The sequence below is a fragment of the Choloepus didactylus genome, chromosome 2 (assembly GCF_015220235.1).
Source record: "Choloepus didactylus isolate mChoDid1 chromosome 2, mChoDid1.pri, whole genome shotgun sequence".
NCBI lineage: Eukaryota > Metazoa > Chordata > Mammalia > Pilosa > Megalonychidae > Choloepus > Choloepus didactylus.
In genome coordinates this window covers 17,477,254-17,495,478 of record NC_051308.1, presented here as the reverse complement: position 1 = coordinate 17,495,478, position 18,225 = coordinate 17,477,254, and the positions used below count along the sequence as shown (strand labels likewise).

Below are 18,225 nucleotides of genomic sequence, written 5' to 3'. Positions count from 1 at the left end.
GGCAAATGCAGTATGCAAGATTTTTCCTGTCTTTCTGGGTCTCTGTCATGTCCTGAGCTTTTGCTTGTTAGTTGTTTGGAGTTCCCCTGTTTACAGGAGTTTGGTTGTCCCCTCTGTTTCCCAGGAGACAGACTTCCTTCTCCTGGATGTTTGTAGATGCCATGCCTGAATTCCAGATTGTGTGCCTCTATATATTTTTTACACTCCTTTTGTTGTGTCAAGCTGCTTTTGCTCAGAAGGCAAATTCTGGAAGGGGGTCCCTCTGCAGAAGACTTTCCTAAGTCAGTCTTTCCTACCCAAAACATGGCCAAGGCCCACAAAGAGGACTCTGATTGGCTTCAAAGTGCCCTGGGGGGGGGGGCATCAGGAAGGGCACCAGGAGCTTCTGTTATATCTCCCCAAAGCTGAGCTTTCCTGGCCTGCCCGTCAAATTCAGCCCTTCAGCTAGCTGTTACCTGCAGCCCTGAGGAAGGGCAGCATCTTTAAGTCTCCACCATCACCAGCCCTTTTGGGGCAGGTTTAAACAGTGACTGTTGCTGCCTTCATCCAAGCTTGTTGAAACCATACCTGCCCTCAAAGCTGAGACCCAGCAATCCAAATTTGGTAATCAAAGGTCATGATCAGTATTAGCCATGCCCAACCCTGTTATTGGGGAAGAGGATTTTAGAACCACATTGACAGTTTTGTAATTTTTGCTTCAACCATCAAACATAATCCGGAAGACTCAAGAGGAGAAGGGAAGTCTATTGTATTTACCCATATTTTTGCCTACTTTGTTTTTCTTCCTTTCTGATGTTCCAAGTTTCTTCAAGTACTTTTTCAGCCCTGCTCTCTTTCTCCTATCCTTCTGGTCCTTCTGGAACTTCAATAACATAAATGTTAGAACTTTAGTTAGAGGACCTCAGGTCTCTGAGTCTCTGTACTTTTCTTTTCAGTTTGTTTCCTCTGTTTTTCAGATGGGAAAATTTCTATTATTCTATCTTGTAATTCACTGATACTGTTCCCTCCAATCTGCTTTGAGCCCATCCACTGATCCTTTTCATTTCAAATATGGAATTTTTCATTTTTAGAATTTCCATATGGTTCTTCTTCATGCCTTCTGTTTTTTTGCTGAGAATTTCTATTTCTTTGATGAATATTTCTACTTTTTTTTATTTGTTTTAAGCATCATTGTTTTAAGCATCATTGCTTGATGAACTATTTTTATGATGAAATTGTCAGATAATTATAATGTCATTATCATCTTGGTGTTGACAGCTATTTATTGTCTTTTTTCATTCAGATTGAGATATTCCTGGTTCTTGGTATGATGAGTAATTTTTGATTGAAACATGGATATTTTCTTATTATGTTCTGGCTGGATCTAATTTAAGCCTTCCATTATAGCTGGCTTTCTCTGAAACCACTCTGGCAGGAGAAGAGGGGCTGCTACACTGCTACTCCTATATGGAGATAGAACTCGAGGTTCTGACTCAGACTCTGTTGAAGCCTGTGGTGAGGGGAGGGGTTTTCTTGGTACTTCTTGGGAGTGCGAGTTCTGACTTCCAACTAGCCTTTCACTGATACATCCTTGACTAGAGGGGTAGGAGGGCCTGGTGTTACTGCTCCCCATGTGGCCTCTACTGATATCAGGGAATGGGGAGTGGCCTCCTTAACCCCAGACAATTATGCAGATCTTAAGTCTCCACTGGGCCTCTTCTGACACACCCCAGTAGTGTCACCCCTGTCATCACTGCACAGGTCCATGTGTAGGCGCCCCACTTGGCCTTGGCTGGTGTGAGTGGAACTGGGGCCTCAGGTTTTTCTGTGGTGCTTGGCTGGTACAGAGTATTTATTGTCTAAAAGTTTTTTGTCTTTCTAGGCTGCCTCTTTCAGGCCCTTGGGCGTAAGAGAGCAGGGTTTTGTTGGATCTTTTTTGTCTGTTCCCATTGGCATCCTCGACACCAGTTTCTGGGATCTATGAAGAAAAAGAAAATGCAGGACACTTCCACAGTGACTCTCAAGGTCTCTAGACAGTTTGTCTTCTCTCCCTTTGTTTTTTTTAATATAATATCCAATGTTTTAGTTGCATTTAGTGGGAAGGATAGGGAAAAGTATATCTAACCCATCATCACAGAAGTGGAAGTCCCAATGCAAAGTTTTAAAGAATCCAACAGGCCTGCATTTATTCATTTATTCATTCATGCTTAGCTCTCACTATTGCATATTCATAGAGGGAGTAATTATGACAACATAATATGGTGGATACCAGTATAATCAGGTATTCTATCACTGCAGGCTTCAAATAGACTTTCAACGAATAGACTTTCAGGATAACTTCAGGTGTTAAGAGAATTCCTCATTATTCCTATATGGCTACATGTTACATGCATGTAGACTTACATAGTGTCCTAGAAATTTTACTTTTAGATAGGCTGTACACAGTACAATCACAGAACATATTTTACAATTTCTCTATAGGATAATAAAGCAGATCAGAATAGAGGAGAGGGAAGGCAAACAGAGAGAAAAAAGGCTGATTCAGAATCAAAATGAAGGTTCCTCATGCAGAGTCCAGTATAATGCTTAGCATGGTATATAAGCATAAGATAAAGGAAATATCACTGAATTTAGTTTTTAATTCAAAACTTCAATACTTTGAAACATTAAAACTGAAGTATCTTTTTTTCTTCTATGAAAATCTGGTTTAGAAATTTTCAGTTCCAGAAATATGCCTTTTTATTACATTCTACATAAGGAACCTATCCTTACTGATTAAAGAACCTCAAAAGTTATATTTCTGCTACAAGTACCAAGAGATGGTAGATAATAAAATTCGTTTTAAATACATGGTTGACCACTGCAAGAAATTTAGAAAATCCCCAAGGGCCAGAAACAAAGAGGGAGCAGAAAACAGCAAAAACTACTATTGTTGCCTGGAAAACTTGGGGGTGGATCAACACAATAGGTCTCAGTAATTTAAGGGTTGAGATTTAAAACCTGGGCAGGTCTAAGGGATGAAGCTTCAGTCCTATAGAGGCAGAAAGTTTGAACTGAGACTTCCACATAAAGCTAAAATGTTTGAATAGCTTCCCCCTCATGAATGAGCTTCCCCACAGGAAATGACAAGGAGGCTCAACTCTGTCAGCTAAAGAATGGGAAAAAGTTTCCCCTGTAGACTCAAAGCCTGTACCACATGGGGATTTGGAGTTCAAAATTACACTACCCATAATCTGGGAACTCTCAAGTTGAGAAATTAACATGAATATGGTTCTGGTGTATAATACTCTTAGAATAGCTGGCAGAAAGAAAATATAAAACTATTCTCAAGGGATATATCCTCAACTAATCCCACAGTTAAACACCCACTGGAAATGAGCTCTCAATCCAATATTATAAAATGCAGGGGAAAAAAATGATCATAAACAAGAGTCAGCAAACTAACTAAGCAGCAGATTTACACACCTCTATTGCAGATAATTAAACACATAAATTTAGAATGATAAATTTATATATATTTAGAATGATAAAGCCATATTAGAAGGAATAAACATGAGACCAAGTTACTATGAAAAAATGACAGCTTGGAACAAATAGAGATAATAGAAATAAATGTATATAATCATTAAAATGTATAGTATAACAGACAACTTAAATAGCAAATCAAATACAGCTAAATAAATAAATAATCTGAGAAAATTAGAAATAAACATGAGACCAAGTTACTATGAAAAAATGATGGAGGAACAAATAGAGATAATAGAAATAAATGAATATAGTCATTAAAATGCATCTACAACAGACAAGTTAAATAGAAAAATCAAATACAGCTAAATTAATAAACAATCTGAGAAAATTGCCCAGAATGCAGCACAGAAATATAAAGCGATGGAAGATATAAAAGAGAGAGGTTAGGAGACATTGCATGAAAGAAGCCAACTAGACATCCAGAAGGAGTTCCTGGAAAAACGCATAGCGATAGTACAAAGAAGCATAACTTGAAGAGACAATAATGAAAATTTTTAGAACCCTGCCTCATGAATAGAGCTACAGTCAACTTGTAACTCCGTATTTGGCTTACCATATGAACAAACACCCATCAAACTTCTCACTCCAGCCAGTCACACTTTCTACATCAAGTAAATGGGAATACTTACACAAATAATGTATTTGCTGACACATAATAATTTGAAGAATTTAAATTATTTAAGCTTCTTGGATGAAACTAAGTAAGTGAGAAGGTGTTTGACCTATAGGAAGGCAGATCAGGAGGTGGGAAGGCAAAGTTTGAAGAGAGGAAACCAGCGTCTCTACCTGCATGTCATATTAACATAAGTGCTGATGCTTTGTAGTCATCACAGATGGAAAGATCTATTTCTAGGTTGTGGGTCTGTGGCCATCAGGACAGAGCTGCCCAGTAGTGCACAATAGCTTTGTCAGGCAGGTGCTAAAGAAGAGCATACCCACAAACACACACCTAAAACATACCAGCATGTTGTACTCCACTGTGATTAGGTAGTAAAATCTATGCCCCTGTTCTCTCTTTGAGCAGCCCAATTGATGTTCATGCAATAGGACAGTTAAGACAGAAATCCAATTACTGAGCTAATTAGCACCTTTGAGTGGTAAGCACCAAATTTACAGGAGGAAAGCACTGGAGAAAAGCTCAAAGTCACCAGTATGTCTGATAATTCACCTTCTCAGAGAATCTGATTGAGAGCCAAAGGCCCTGGGGTACATAGGCAACTTAGTTATTGTTGATTAGGATTTAGCACTCTGCATTCTAAAGCCTTATGAAAAGATAGCTTTCCAGTAAAAATATTTTTAGAAGGTGTTTTCATTCCCTAAGGAATTTGGTAAATGACTTTCTTTTGGCTCGATGCCACTTTAAAAACTGTTTATTCTGCTACTGAAAATTCCATTTGTCCTAGGTCTTAAGGTGAAATTAAAATTCTTTTTAGGGAATAAATATGCAGAGATGGGATTTCAGCCTTCATTAGAATGAATTTTTTTATTTGCTTTATTTTCTGCTATCCTTGACTTTGATGAGGGTATTTCGAAGGAAAACTGGAGCAGTTATAGAACAGCATGCTGGGGTTAACAGCCTCTTTCAGATGTGACAGTTTATTCCTTCTCTCCAACCCTTCTATAGTGTCTATTCCAGGAAGCTTAAACAGAATTGTGGATAAATGGTTCTCAAATGGCTGAGACTATGAAGAAAAAAAGAATACTTCCATCTTTCTGAAGAAATATCTTTTCATTTATTCAAGTTATCAAATTACAGTTCCATCCAAGTATCTTTTTATCTGTTTTAATTCTCAAGAGACAAATTCACAAAGGAAGTCTCTATTCTGAGGTTTCTTCTTAAGTATCACTACCAACAAGTGCATTCGTTAAATCATACTGAGTATGCTGACGATCATATTTAAATGTTAGGCAGTTATGCAGCATCAAATGGCAGTTGGTCTTCTTTCTTCTTAGTGGGTATTATGAGAAAAAACTTCCAATAGCAGCATTATCCTTGACCCTTCATTCAGCAAATATTTGTTGAGTGCCTATTATGTGCCAGTTGTGAGCAAACAGTATGGCTTCATAGTACTTAGGTTCTGGTGTAAGAGGCAGATACAATCAATAATCACACACAAAAAATGTATGGCTGGTGTGGGGTAATGACTCTAGAGTTAGCCTACCTGGATTCACCTGGCTCCAACACCTATTAGCTCCATGACTTGGGCAATTTACTTCATCTCTTTGTGGCCCACCATCTTCCTCTGTGAAAATGGGCATATTACTAGCACGTACCTCACAGGATAGTTGTAAAGATATAATGAGCTAATACATATAAAGTACTTAGAACAGGGCATAACACAAGTAAATGATGCATAAATATTAGCTACTATCATAATTACTATTATTATTAACCATGACAGGTGTCCAAAGGAGAGGTATGATGCCTGAAAGATTATATGACAAAAGAATCTCACCTGGATCCTGGAAAGGATCCCTGAGAAAGTGGTACTGGGGCTGAGCATTTGAAAGATGGAAAGAGTGAAAGAGGAGAAATGGGTGGGAATGGAAAAGAGAAACAACACTTGCAAGGCATGGGGTGGGCGGTGAGAGTAGGAGCTTGGGGCAGGCTAAAAATATGGAAAAAGGTCAGTGTAGTTGGTGCATAGAAATCAAAAAGCAGAGTGATGAGGGAAGGACTTCTTCAAAGGCAGGACTCAGGCCATATTAAAGATCAGCCCTTTAACACGTGTTTCACTATGTTCAAACCTTTGTATAAATTCTATATCTGATGCTGATAGATTTCTAGTGAAAGCCCTTCCTTAATGGCTAATATATTAGATTTAGCCATATGAAATTGCCATTATGGTAAGTCATAAACAGTTGAATATCATCAATTTTATGTAGTTGTCAAAGGATTATGAGACCTCCATCCAGTATCTGAAATTAAAAAAAAAAAAAGCTGGTCAGCGCAGTCCCTCTGAACAGAGCAGGCTGTTGCACTTGTTTGGGGGAAGTGGGGACTGGTGAACTTTTTTTTTTTGTTTTTTGCTTGTGTCAACATGTGTTTTTTTTTTTTTTTTTACATTTTATTTTGAAATAAATTCAAAGTTATAGGAACAGTTGCAAAAACAATACAAACCCCATACACAGTACTCCAGCATACCCTGACCCCCCCCGATACCCCGATCCACTAACTTTAACTTGTTGTCACACCGCTATTTCTTTCTCTCTCTCCCTCCCCCCCATCTATCATCCATCATCTGTTGCTCTGTCTTCTGAACATATGAGAGCTGGCTGCACACATCCTTGAACAAACACTATGATTCACATATGCACTTCCCATGAACAAGAACATTCTTTTATGCAATCCCATTAAGTGCAGCTAAGGAGTTCAAGAGATTCAACAGTGATACAAAGCTTACATTCTATATTTCCTTTTCCTTATGTCTCAACTGTGTCCCTTTGAGCCTCCTGTCCTCCATCCTCTGGTGAACTTTTTTTTTTTTTTTTTTTTTTTTTAATCATCATTTTATTGAGATATATTCACATACCACGCAGTCATACAAAACAAATTGTACTTTCGATTGTTTACAGTACCATTACATAGTTGTACATTCATCACCTAAATCAATCCCTGACACCTTCATTAGCACACACACAAAAATAACAAGAATAATAATTAGAGTGAAAAAGAGCAATTGAAGTAAAAAAGAACACTGGGTACCTTTGTCTGTTTGTTTCCTTCCCCTACTTTTCTACACATCCATCCATAAACTAGACAAAGTGGTGTTTGGTCCTTATGGCTTTCCCAATCCCATTGTCACCCCTCATAAGCTACATTTTTTTTTTTTTTAATCATCATTTTATTGAGATATATTCACATACCACGCAGTCATACAAAACAAATTGTACTTTCGATTGTTTACAGTACCATTACATAGTTGTACATTCATCACCTAAATCAATCCCTGACACCTTCATTAGCACACACACAAAAATAACAAGAATAATAATTAGAGTGAAAAAGAGCAATTGGAGTAAAAAAGAACACTAGGTACCTTTGTCTGTTTGTTTGCTTCCCCTACTTTTCTACACATCCATCCATAAACTAGACAAAGTGGAGTTTGGTCCTTATGGCATTCCCAATCCCACTGTCACCCCTCATAAGCTACATTTTTATACAACTGTCTTCGAGATTCATGGGTTCTGGGTTGTAGTTTGATAGTTTCAGGTATCCACCACCAGCTACCCCAATTCTTTAGAACCTAAAAAGGGTTGTCTAAAGTGTGCATAAGAGTGCCCACCAGAGTGACCTCTCAGCTCCTTTTGGAATCTCTCTGCCACTGAAGCTTATTTCATTTCCTTTCACATCCCCCTTTTGGTCAAGAAGATGTTCTCCGTCCCACGGTGCCAGGTCTACATTCCTCCCTGGGAGTCATATTCCACGTTGCCAGGGAGATTCACTTCCCTGGGTGTCTGATCCCATGTAGGGGGGAGGGCAGTGATTTCACCTTTCAAGTTGGCTTAGCCAGAGAGAGAGGGCCACATCTGAGCAACAAAGAGGCATTCAGGAGGAGACTCTTAGGCACAAATACAGGGAGGCCTAGCCTCTCCTTTGCAGCAACCGTCTTCCCAAGGGTAAAACTTATGGTAGAGGGCTCAACCCATCAAACCACCAGTCCCCTATGTCTGTGGTCATGTTAGCAACCATGGAGGTGGGGTAGGCGAATACCCCTGCATTCTCCACAGGCTCCTCAAGGGGGCACTACATCTTTTTTTTCCCTTGTTTGTCTTTTTTCTTTCTTTTTTTTTTTTTTTTTTAACTTTCCCTTCTTTTTTCAAATCACCTGTATGAAAAAAAAAGTTAAAAAGAAAACAAACATACAATAAAAGAGCATTTCAAAGAGACCATAGCAAGGGAGTAAGAAAAAGACAACTAACCTAAGATAACTGCTTAACTTCCAACATGTTCCTACTTTACCCCAAGAAAGTTACATAATATAGCAACATTTCAGTGAACTTGTTCCTACTACAACCATCAGAAATTAACAGACCATAGTCATTTCTGGGCATCCCCAGAACGTTAAATAGCTTATCTGTTCTTCTTGGATTATTGTTCCCCCTTCCTTAATTGCTCTCTACTGCTAGTTCCCCTACATTCTACATTATAAACCATTTGTTTTACATTTTTCAAAGTTCACATTAGTGGTAGCATATAATATTTCTCTTTTTGTGCCTGGCTTATTTGGCTCAGCATTATGTCTTCAAGGTTCATCCATGTTGTCATATGTTTCACCAGATCGTTCCTTCTTACTGCCGCGTAGTATTCCATCGTGTGTATATACCACATTTTATTTATCCACTCATCTGTTGAAGGACATTTGGGTTGTTTCCATCTCTTGGCAATTGTGAATAATGCTGCTATGAACATTGGCGTGCAGATATCTGTTCGTGTCACTGCTTTCCGATCTTCCGGGTATATACCGAGGAGTGCAATCGCTGGATCGAATGGTAGCTCTATATCTAGTTTTCTAAGGAACTGCCAGACTGACTTCCAGAGTGGCTGAACCATTATACAGTCCCACCAACAATGAATAAGAGTTCCAATTTCTCCACATCCCCTCCAGCATTTGTAGTTTCCTGTTTGTTTAATGGCAGCCATTCTAACCGGTGTTAGATGGTATCTCATTGTGGTCTTAATTTGCATCTCTCTAATAGCTAGTGAAGCTGAACATTTTTTCATGTGTTTCTTGGCCATTTGTATTTCCTCTTCAGAGAACTGTCTTTTCATATCTTTTGCCCATTTTATAATTGGGCTGTCTGTACTATTGTCATTGAGTTGTAGGATTTCTTTGTATATGCAAGATATCAGTCTTTTGTCAGATACATGGTTTCCAAAATTTTTTTCCCATTGAGTTGGCTGCCTCTTTACCTTTTTGAGAAATTCCTTTGAGGTGCAGAAACTTCTAAGCTTGAGGAGTTCCCATTTATCTATTTTCTCTTTTGTTGCTTGTGCTTTGGGTGTAAAGTCTAGGAAGTGGCCTCCTAATACAAGGTCTTGAAGATGTTTTCCTACATTATCTTCTAGGAGTTTTATGGTACTTTCTTTTATATTGAGATCTTTGGTCCATTTTGAGTTAATTTTTGTGTAGGGGGTGAGGTAGGGGTCCTCTTTCATTCTTTTGGATATGGATATCCAACTCTCCCAGCCCCATTTGTTGAAAAGACCATTATGGCTCAGTTCGGTGACTTTGGGGGCCTTATCAAAGATCAGTCGGCCATAGATCTGAGGGTCTATCTCTGAATTCTCAATTCGATTCCATTGATCTATATGTCTATCTTTGTGCCAGTACCATGCTGTTTTGGCAACTGTGGCTTTATAATAAGCTTCAAAGTCAGGGAGTGTAAGTCCTCCCACTTCGTTTTTCTTTTTTAGAGTGTCTTTAGCAATTCGAGGCATCTTCCCTTTCCAAATAAATTTGATAACTAGCTTTTCCAAGTCTGCAAAGTAGGTTGTTGGAATTTTGATTGGGATTGCATTGAATCTGTAGATGAGTTTGGGTAGAATTGACATCTTAATGACATTTAGCCTTCCTATCCATGAACATGGAATATTTTTCCATCTTTTAAGGTTCCCTTCTATTTCTTTTAGTAGAGTTATGTAGTTTTCTTTGTATAGGTCTTTTACATCTTTGGTTAAGTTGATTCCTAGGTACTTGATTTTTTTAGTTGCTATTGAAAATGGTATCTTTTTCTTGAGTGTCTCTTCAGTTTGTTCATTTCTAGCATATAGAAACATTACTGACTTATGTGCATTAATCTTGTATCCCGCTACTTTGCTAAATTTGTTTATTAGCTCTAGTAGGTGTATCGTTGATTTCTCAGGGTTTTCTAGATATAAGATCATATCATCTGCAAACAATGACAGTTTTACTTCTTCTTTTCCAATTTGGATGCCTTTTATTTCTTTGTCTTGCCGGATTGCCCTGGCTAGCACTTCCAGCACAATGTTGAATAACAGTGGTGACAGCGGGCATCCTTGTCTTGTTCCTGATCTTAGAGGGAAGGCTTTCAGTCTCTCACCATTGAGTACTATGCTGGCTGTGGGTTTTTCATATATGCTCTTTATCATGTTGAGGAAGTTTCCTTCAATTCCTACCTTTTGAAGTGTTTTTATCAAAAAGGGATGTTGGATTTTGTCAAATGCTTTTTCAGCATCTATTGAGATGATCAATTGATTTTTCCCTTTCGAGTTTTTAATGTGTTGTAATACATTGATTGTTTTTCTGATGTTGAACCATCCTTGCATGCCTGGAATGAACCCCACTTGGTCATGGTGTATGATTTTTTTAATGTGTCTTTGGATTCGATTTGCAAGTATTTTGTTGAGGATTTTTGCATCTATATTCATTAGGGAGATTGGCCGGTAGTTTTCCTTTTTTGTAGCATCTTTGCCTGGTTTTGGTATTAGATTGATGTTAGCTTCATAAAATGAGTTAGGTAGTGTTCCATTTTTTTCAATGTTTTGAAAGAGTTTGAGTAAGATTGGTGTCAGTTCTTTCTGGAAAGTTTGGTAGAATTCCCCTGTGAAGCCATCTGGCCCTGGGCATTTATTTGTGGGAAGATTTTTGATGACTGATTGGATCTCTTTGCTTGTGATGGGTTGGTTGAGGTCTTCTATTTCTTCTCTGGTCCATCTAGGTTGTTCATATGTTTCCAGGAAATTGTCCATTTCTTCTACATTATCCAGTTTGTTGCCATACAGTTGTTCATAATATCCTCTTATAATTTTTTAATTTCTTCAGGATCTGCAGTTATGTCACCTTTTTCATTCATTATTTTGTTTATATGGGTCTTCTCTCTTTTTGATTTTGTCACTCTAGCTAGGGGCTTGTCAATCTTGTTGATCTTCTCAAAGAACCAACTTTTGGTGATATTTATCCTTTCTATTGTTTTTTTGTTCTCTATGTCATTTATTTCTGCTTTAATCCTTGTTATTTCTTTTCTTCTACTTGGTTTAGGATTGGTTTGCTGTTCATTTTCTAGCTTCTTCAGTTGATCCATTAGTTCTTTGATTTTGGCTCTTTCTTCCTTTTTAATATATGCGTTTAGTGCTATAAATTTCCCCCTTAGCACTGCTTTTGCTGCATCCCATAGGTTTTGGTATGTTGTGTTCTCATTTTCATTCGTCTCTATATATTTAGCAATTTCTCTTGCTATTTCTTCTTTAACCCACTGATTGTTTAGGAGTGTGTTGTTTAACCTCCAGGTATTTGTGAATTTTCTAAGTCTCTGATGGTTATTGACTTCTAATTGTATTCCATTGTGGTCAGAGAATGTGCTTTGAATAATTTCAATCTTTTTAAATTTATTGAGGCTTGTTTTATGTCCCAGCATATGATCTATTCTGGAGAAAGTTCCGTGAGCACTAGAAAAGTATGTGTATCCTGGTGATTTGGGATGTAATGTCCTGTAGATGTCTGTTAAATCTAATTCATTTATCAGATTGTTTAGGTTTTCAATTTCCTTATTGGTCTTCTGTCTGGTTGATCTATCTATAGGAGAGAGTGATGTGTTGAAGTCTCCCACAATTATTGTGGAAACATCAATTGCTTCCTTTAGTTTTGCCAATGTTTCTCTCATGTATTTTGTGGCACCTTGATTGGGTGCATAGACATTTACGATTGTTATTTCTTCTTGCTGAATTGCCCCTTTTATTAGTATGTAGTGGCCTTCTTTGTCTCTCAAAACATCCCTGCATTTGAAGTCTATTTTATCTGAGATTAATATTGCTACACCTGCTTTCTTTTGGCTGTAGCTTGCATGAAATATTTTTTTCCATCCTTTCACTTTCAATTTCTTTGTGTCCCTGTGTCTAAGATGAGTCTCTTGTATGCAACATATTGATGGTTCATTTTTTTTGATCCATTCTGTGAATCTATATCTTTTAATTGGGGAGTTTAATCCATTTACATTCAACGTTAAAACCGTGAAGGCATTTCTTGAATCGGCCATCTTATCCTTTGGATTATGTTTGCCAGATTTTTCCCTCTCTCTATTAATATCCTTTATTGTACCCATACTGAATCTCTTTAGTACTGAACCTTTCTCCAAGTCTCTCTGTCCTGTCTTTGTTTCTCTGTCTGTAGGGCTCCCTTTAGTATCTCCAGTAGGGCAGGTCTCTTGTTAGCAAATTCTCTCAGCATTTCTTTGTCTGTGAAAAATTTAAGCTCTCCCTCAAATTTGAAGGAGAGCTTTGCTGGATAAAGTATTCTTGGCTGGAAATTCCTCTCTCTCAGAATTTTAAATATATCGTGCCACTGCCTTCTTGCCTCCATGGTGGCTGCTGAGTAGTCACTACTTAGTCTTATGCTGTTTCCTTTGTATGTGGTGAATTGCTTTTCTCTTGCTGCTTTCAGAACTTGCTCCTTCTCTTCTATGTTTGACAGTGTGATCAGTATATGTCTCGGAGTGGGTTTTTTTGGATTTATTCTATTTGGAGTTCGCTGAGCATTTATGATTTGTGTATTTATGTTGTTTAGAAGATTTGGGAAGTTTTCCCCAACAATTTCTTTGAATACTCTTCCTAGACCTTTACCCTTTTCTTCCCCTTCTGGGACACCAATGAGTCTTATATTCGGACGTTTCATATTATCTATCATATCCCTGAGGTCCATTTCGAGTTTTTCAATTTTTTTTCCCCATTCTTTCTTTTATGCTTTCATTTTCCATTCTGTCATCTTCCAGGTCACTGATTCGTTGTTCAACTTCCTCTAGTCTTGTACTATGAGTGTCCAGAATCTTTTTAATTTGGTCAACAGTTTCTTTAATTTCCATAAGATCATCCATTTTTTTATTTAGTCTTGCAATGTCTTCTTTATGCTCTTCTAGGGTCTTCTTGATTTCCTTCATATCCCGTACTAGGGTCTCATTGTTCATCTTTAGTTCTTTGAGTAGCTGCTCTAGGTGTGTCTCTTCTGGTCTTTTGATTTGGGTGCTTGGGCTTGGGTTATCCATATCGTCTGGTTTTTTCATATGCTTTATAATTTTCTGTTGTTTTTGGCCTCGTGGCATTTGCTGACCTTGATAGGGTTCTTTTAGGGTTTGTAGACCAGTTGAAGTCCTTATCTCTAATTTATCAGATCTACAGCTTCGTGGAGTACACTTTCTCTAACTAACCAGCAGGTGGCGTCCACGAGCCACCTGTTCTCCACAAGCCAGATCTCCCCTGCTTAGCCTTTTTGGTGAGTGGGGGAGTGAGTCTTGTGGGGCCCAATATGTTGTCCCAAGCTTGCGTGTGTAGTTGGTGTTGCCTGCCCTGTATGTGGGGCGTGTTTCTGGGCAGTCGGGGAGGGGGGGTGGCCCTAACAATCAAATCTCCCTGATGATCCTAGAGTTTTAAAGCTACTGCAATAGTCTAATCCTTCAGTTCAGTCCTGCCACAGTTTGTCTCTGCCACTGACCCACAAGTCTTTGGTATTGGCGTATGGCTCCTGAGACTTGCAAGTGGGCCCCTCTTCCAGGCTGTGCACCCCGGGTCCTCTGTTGAGGGATGACTGTGCTATGTTGCAGGTGAGTGCCGTCCCCCCAGGGCAGTTCTGGGCTGCTGGGCTGTGTTGGGAGGCTCCCAGTCTGCTCAAATGATGGCTGAATGGGGCTCTGTTAATTCACACTGCTCCCCCTTCCCAGCTCTGGGACATTCAGCTGAGGTTGCAGGGAAGGCTAATGTCCACGCCCAGTTTTGTGGTGTGTGCCTGTTATTTGAAGCACTTCCGTCACACTGGGTTGTCTGGGGCAGCTCTGGGCTATGGGGCTGGCGATGGGCAGGAGTGTTTCCTGTCCACCAGGATGGTGGCTGTGAGCGGACACCCCCCTTTTCTTGGGAAGTTGTGTTGTTTAGTGAATTTTCTCAGCCACTGGATTATTGCCTTTTGTCTCAGAGCTCTCTTAGTTCTGCTCTTGACTTGACGTGCCCAAATTTCAATTCTTTGAAGCTTTCTGTATTGAGCTTCTTAGAGTAATTGTTTTAGAAAAAGCAAAAAGGATTTAAAAAAAAAAAAAAAAAAAAAAAAAAAAAAAAAAAAAAAACGGCCCTCCTCAGAGATCTAATGGGTTATTGAAATGCTAATAGACAAAGCAACCAGGGCCATTAAGGAAAGGTGCCCAGGGCAGAGAGATCAGCCTTGCTTCGGGATTTGCATATGCGCCTCAAGGCCTGATCTCCGCCCTTCCCCTTTCTGTGTTCACCAGAACTCCAAAAATCCTCTGCTTTTATTTTGGAGCTTCTCGTGTTGTTTTCCTTCTATGCCCGTCTCCTCTCTGCTGGGCTGGCTGCTCTCAGAGTCTCTGGTGTCTGGCCTCAGTCTATCTATGGTTGGAGTTTGAATCAGTAGAATGAGTTTCCGATAAGAGCAGCCACTGCAATTCTCCCTTCTCCTTCCTGGAGCTGACAGCCCCTCCTCCCCCGGGACTGAGCCTGGCAGGGAGGGGCGCGGGTCCCCTGGCCGCAAAAACTTACAGATTTCGCTGATCTCAGCAGTTCCACGTTTTCATGAGTGTTGTATGAAGTATGCCCAAAGACAGATTGCTCTGTGGTGTCCAGTCCACGCAGTTCCTGGCTTTTTACCTACTTTCCTGGAGGAGTAACTAAAACATACAGCTCACCAGTCTGCCATCTTGCCCCGCCTCTCGCATTAGGTTTTTACAAGCTGACCTCTGGTGAACTTTTAAAAGCATAAGTGGTTGACTTGGGTGAGACTGTTGTTGATTGGTTGTCACTCAGAAGTCTGTTCCAGATTGGCTGACTTTCAGAAGTAAATGGTTGTCTTGGATAAGTTGGGCTTACAAAAGCTGTTACCTAAGGTAAGTTGTCATGATTGAATAGGTTTAAAACTGGTTCTGGTGGCCACTTATACCCAATTAGTCTTTTCCCAAGCTTGCAAGAGCTATTTTTATTATTCTAATGGTTCAACCTAAGGAAAGTTCTATAAGAATGTACCTACTCTTGAAAGCAAGTTGTGGAGACATTGCTTACTCACCAGAATTTTCTGGAATCAATTTGAAAAGAAAGATAACTATGTGTACACTACTCTCAAGTTCTGCAAGTGAGTCACAGGCCATAGGAAGTTCAAGTGCTTGCTTTTATTTTGTGGAGCTGGTGCTCAAAATTGGTAAGACACAGGGCCATTCTCCCAAATTCAAATAACTATTCATCTCTTCCCTCTGTGGTTTTCTGGTACTTTCTCCTCTCTTTCTTCTCATTAGATTCCCCTCTCTTCTTGCAGCTTTATCAAACTGGAGTTATCATCTTATTCATGTGATCTCCATCTTCTCTGCATTTCCTACTTACACAGCTGATTCTTTAAACCAGCTCTTTCATTTAGAGGGATCTAATTTTGACCTTTTACACTTTTTGGTCTCTCCTAGTACAAGACGAGTGGATAATTCCAACACAAGACTGGCGGTCCAAATTGAAAAGGATCCAGGTAAAATGATACTGTTCTTCTTTTAAAGTTATCTATGTATGTTGTTATATAGATGGATTCTGTCAATCCAAAAAGAGAAATTAGCTACTCACTGTTTTTAATGATTGTGCAGACAATGTGTATCTTGGTAAATATGTCCATTGTAAAATAAAGCTGTGCAAGCAGACTGATCAAGCATCCTGATTTGGTTTGGAAATGCATTCCTCCATTGTTTAGAATTGATTAGGTACTTGTTCAGTACTGAATAATTCTTTTAATCAAGACATTTTAGTTTGTGTATGATAAATAACAGAAACAGACTATAAACCTTGGAATCAGACTTTTAACAGATAAAACTTTAGAAAATATTAGCACTATGATTTCCTTAAAGGCAAAACATTCCAGGATCCAGGATTCAGAAGCCTTCAGAAACTTTGGTCAGCATCAAGCTATGGAAGGATTTATCTGCAAGGAAATTACTTTACCTTTTTTCTTTCCATAAGCTATCTCATTTCAAGCCATTTTACCTCTTCTTTCTTCATATCAGAATGCGAAATTTTGACTTTTCTCTGTTTTTATCCTCCTAATCCTCTCCCGTGTCAAAAACTTTGCCTAGAAAGAATTTCGTCATGCTTGCTGTCTATATTTGAATTGCATATACATGATTAATTTGAAATTTGAAAATATCTGCTGAGACAGGTATATATTTTTGAGCTTTATGCCTGTACAACTCAGAGGTGGGAGGTGATGTAAATATCTCTACTATGCAGCTGTGGGATTGTACGACATTGCAGGGCCGTTGACATTTGGAACAGTTTCGTAAGTACATCTTGCCTTTAGTTAGTCATAATCATTGTCTAATTTTAACCTAATTATGCAGATGTGTGGTCAATGTGATCTAAGAAGATGCCCTGAGTCAAACCTCTACTTTCAGTGGTTTTAATTGTTCTTTGGTTGCTGTTTTTTTTTTTTTAACATCCAGTAGTTTGTCAATTAAGCAAAAGCTAATTTCCTCATTCAGGTCCTTCCTTTAAAAGAGCCAGGGACTCAAAGTAATCTCTAATTTAGTGACTTGGGATGCTTGCTGATTCATCATAGAAAATGAACATAATGGTCAAGTCAAGCAGCTTTAATATGCATAGAATATTAAGCATCCTGATACTTTATTACTATATGACATGACTCAGCCTATAGAGCAGTTTATTTCTTTCCACTAATCATAATTAGGTTATAAATGCACTAATTTCAATTCAGATTTTAGCCATCATGAATCTCCAGCAAAGATATTCATATCTGATGGTGTTATTTTATAGATTTCTTAGAGATGGATTGGTGCTCTTCCTTGGGACCAGTCTTCACCTTTCTGTACCCATCCATCATGCTCAGGTTCCCAAGGGTATAGCACAGGGGAGCTGCCATCAAATGTTCAGTCTTCATCTCTCAACTCCCCAAATCTCTGTCTCTGCTGCAGTAGACGACCTAGAAGGGACTTTCTTTCACGTCCCCCCAACACTTCCACCATTCCAGACCATAAGGACTTTCCGGTTTATTTAGTCTTCTCTTGGTAAAGCCTGTATCCCTAATCTTGAGATATCTGATAGAAAGAATGGACGGGAGTCTAAAGGAAATGCAACATCCCATCCCCAATTCCATTTTGAAGCAGAATATTCCGTCTCCTTTACCTTATCCTTCCTTAACTTTTTCTTGATATCATCTCCTGCTCTGTAAGAATGTCTAAAATTAAATAAGCAAACAATCAACAATAACAATACCAAGTCCTGGCAAGGTTGTGGAACAACTGGAACTCTCAGTAATTGCTGGGGGAATGCAAAAATGGTGAAGCCACTTTGTAAAATAGCAGTCCCACTCCTAGGTGTTTACTGAGAAAAATGAAAACCTATATTCACCCAAATACCTATTCATGAATATCTTTAGTAATTTTACTCATAATCACTGAAACAATACAAAGGTTCTTCAGCTGGTGAATGGATGAACAAATTGTGGTACATCCATATAATGAAATACTACTCAGCAATGAAAAGGAACAAGCTACTGATCTATACAGCAACATGAGTAAAACTCAAACACATTAATTCTAAGTGAAAGAAGTCAGACTCAAAAGACTGCGTATTGTATGGTTCCATTTATATGATTTCTTGAAAAGGCAAAACTATAGGGACAGAATACAGTTAGTGATTACCAAGGACTGGGGGTGGGTGAAGGAGCATGAGGGAAATTTGGGGGAGGCATGTTCTATAGCTTGACATGATGG

At 38.8% G+C, this 18,225-nt stretch overlaps 1 protein-coding gene across 7 annotated transcripts in view; it reads left to right on the top strand.

Moving 5' to 3' along the window:
* PCNX2 (pecanex 2) overlaps positions 1–18,225 on the top strand; it is a 380,796-nt gene that overhangs the window by 300,445 nt on the left and 62,126 nt on the right. For all 7 annotated transcript variants that reach the window (XM_037821056.1, XM_037821068.1, XM_037821046.1 and 4 more), the window contains one exon: positions 15,916–15,974. In XM_037821056.1, the coding sequence (XP_037676984.1) occupies positions 15,916–15,974 (59 nt within the window). The remainder of the gene's footprint in view (positions 1–15,915; positions 15,975–18,225) is intronic.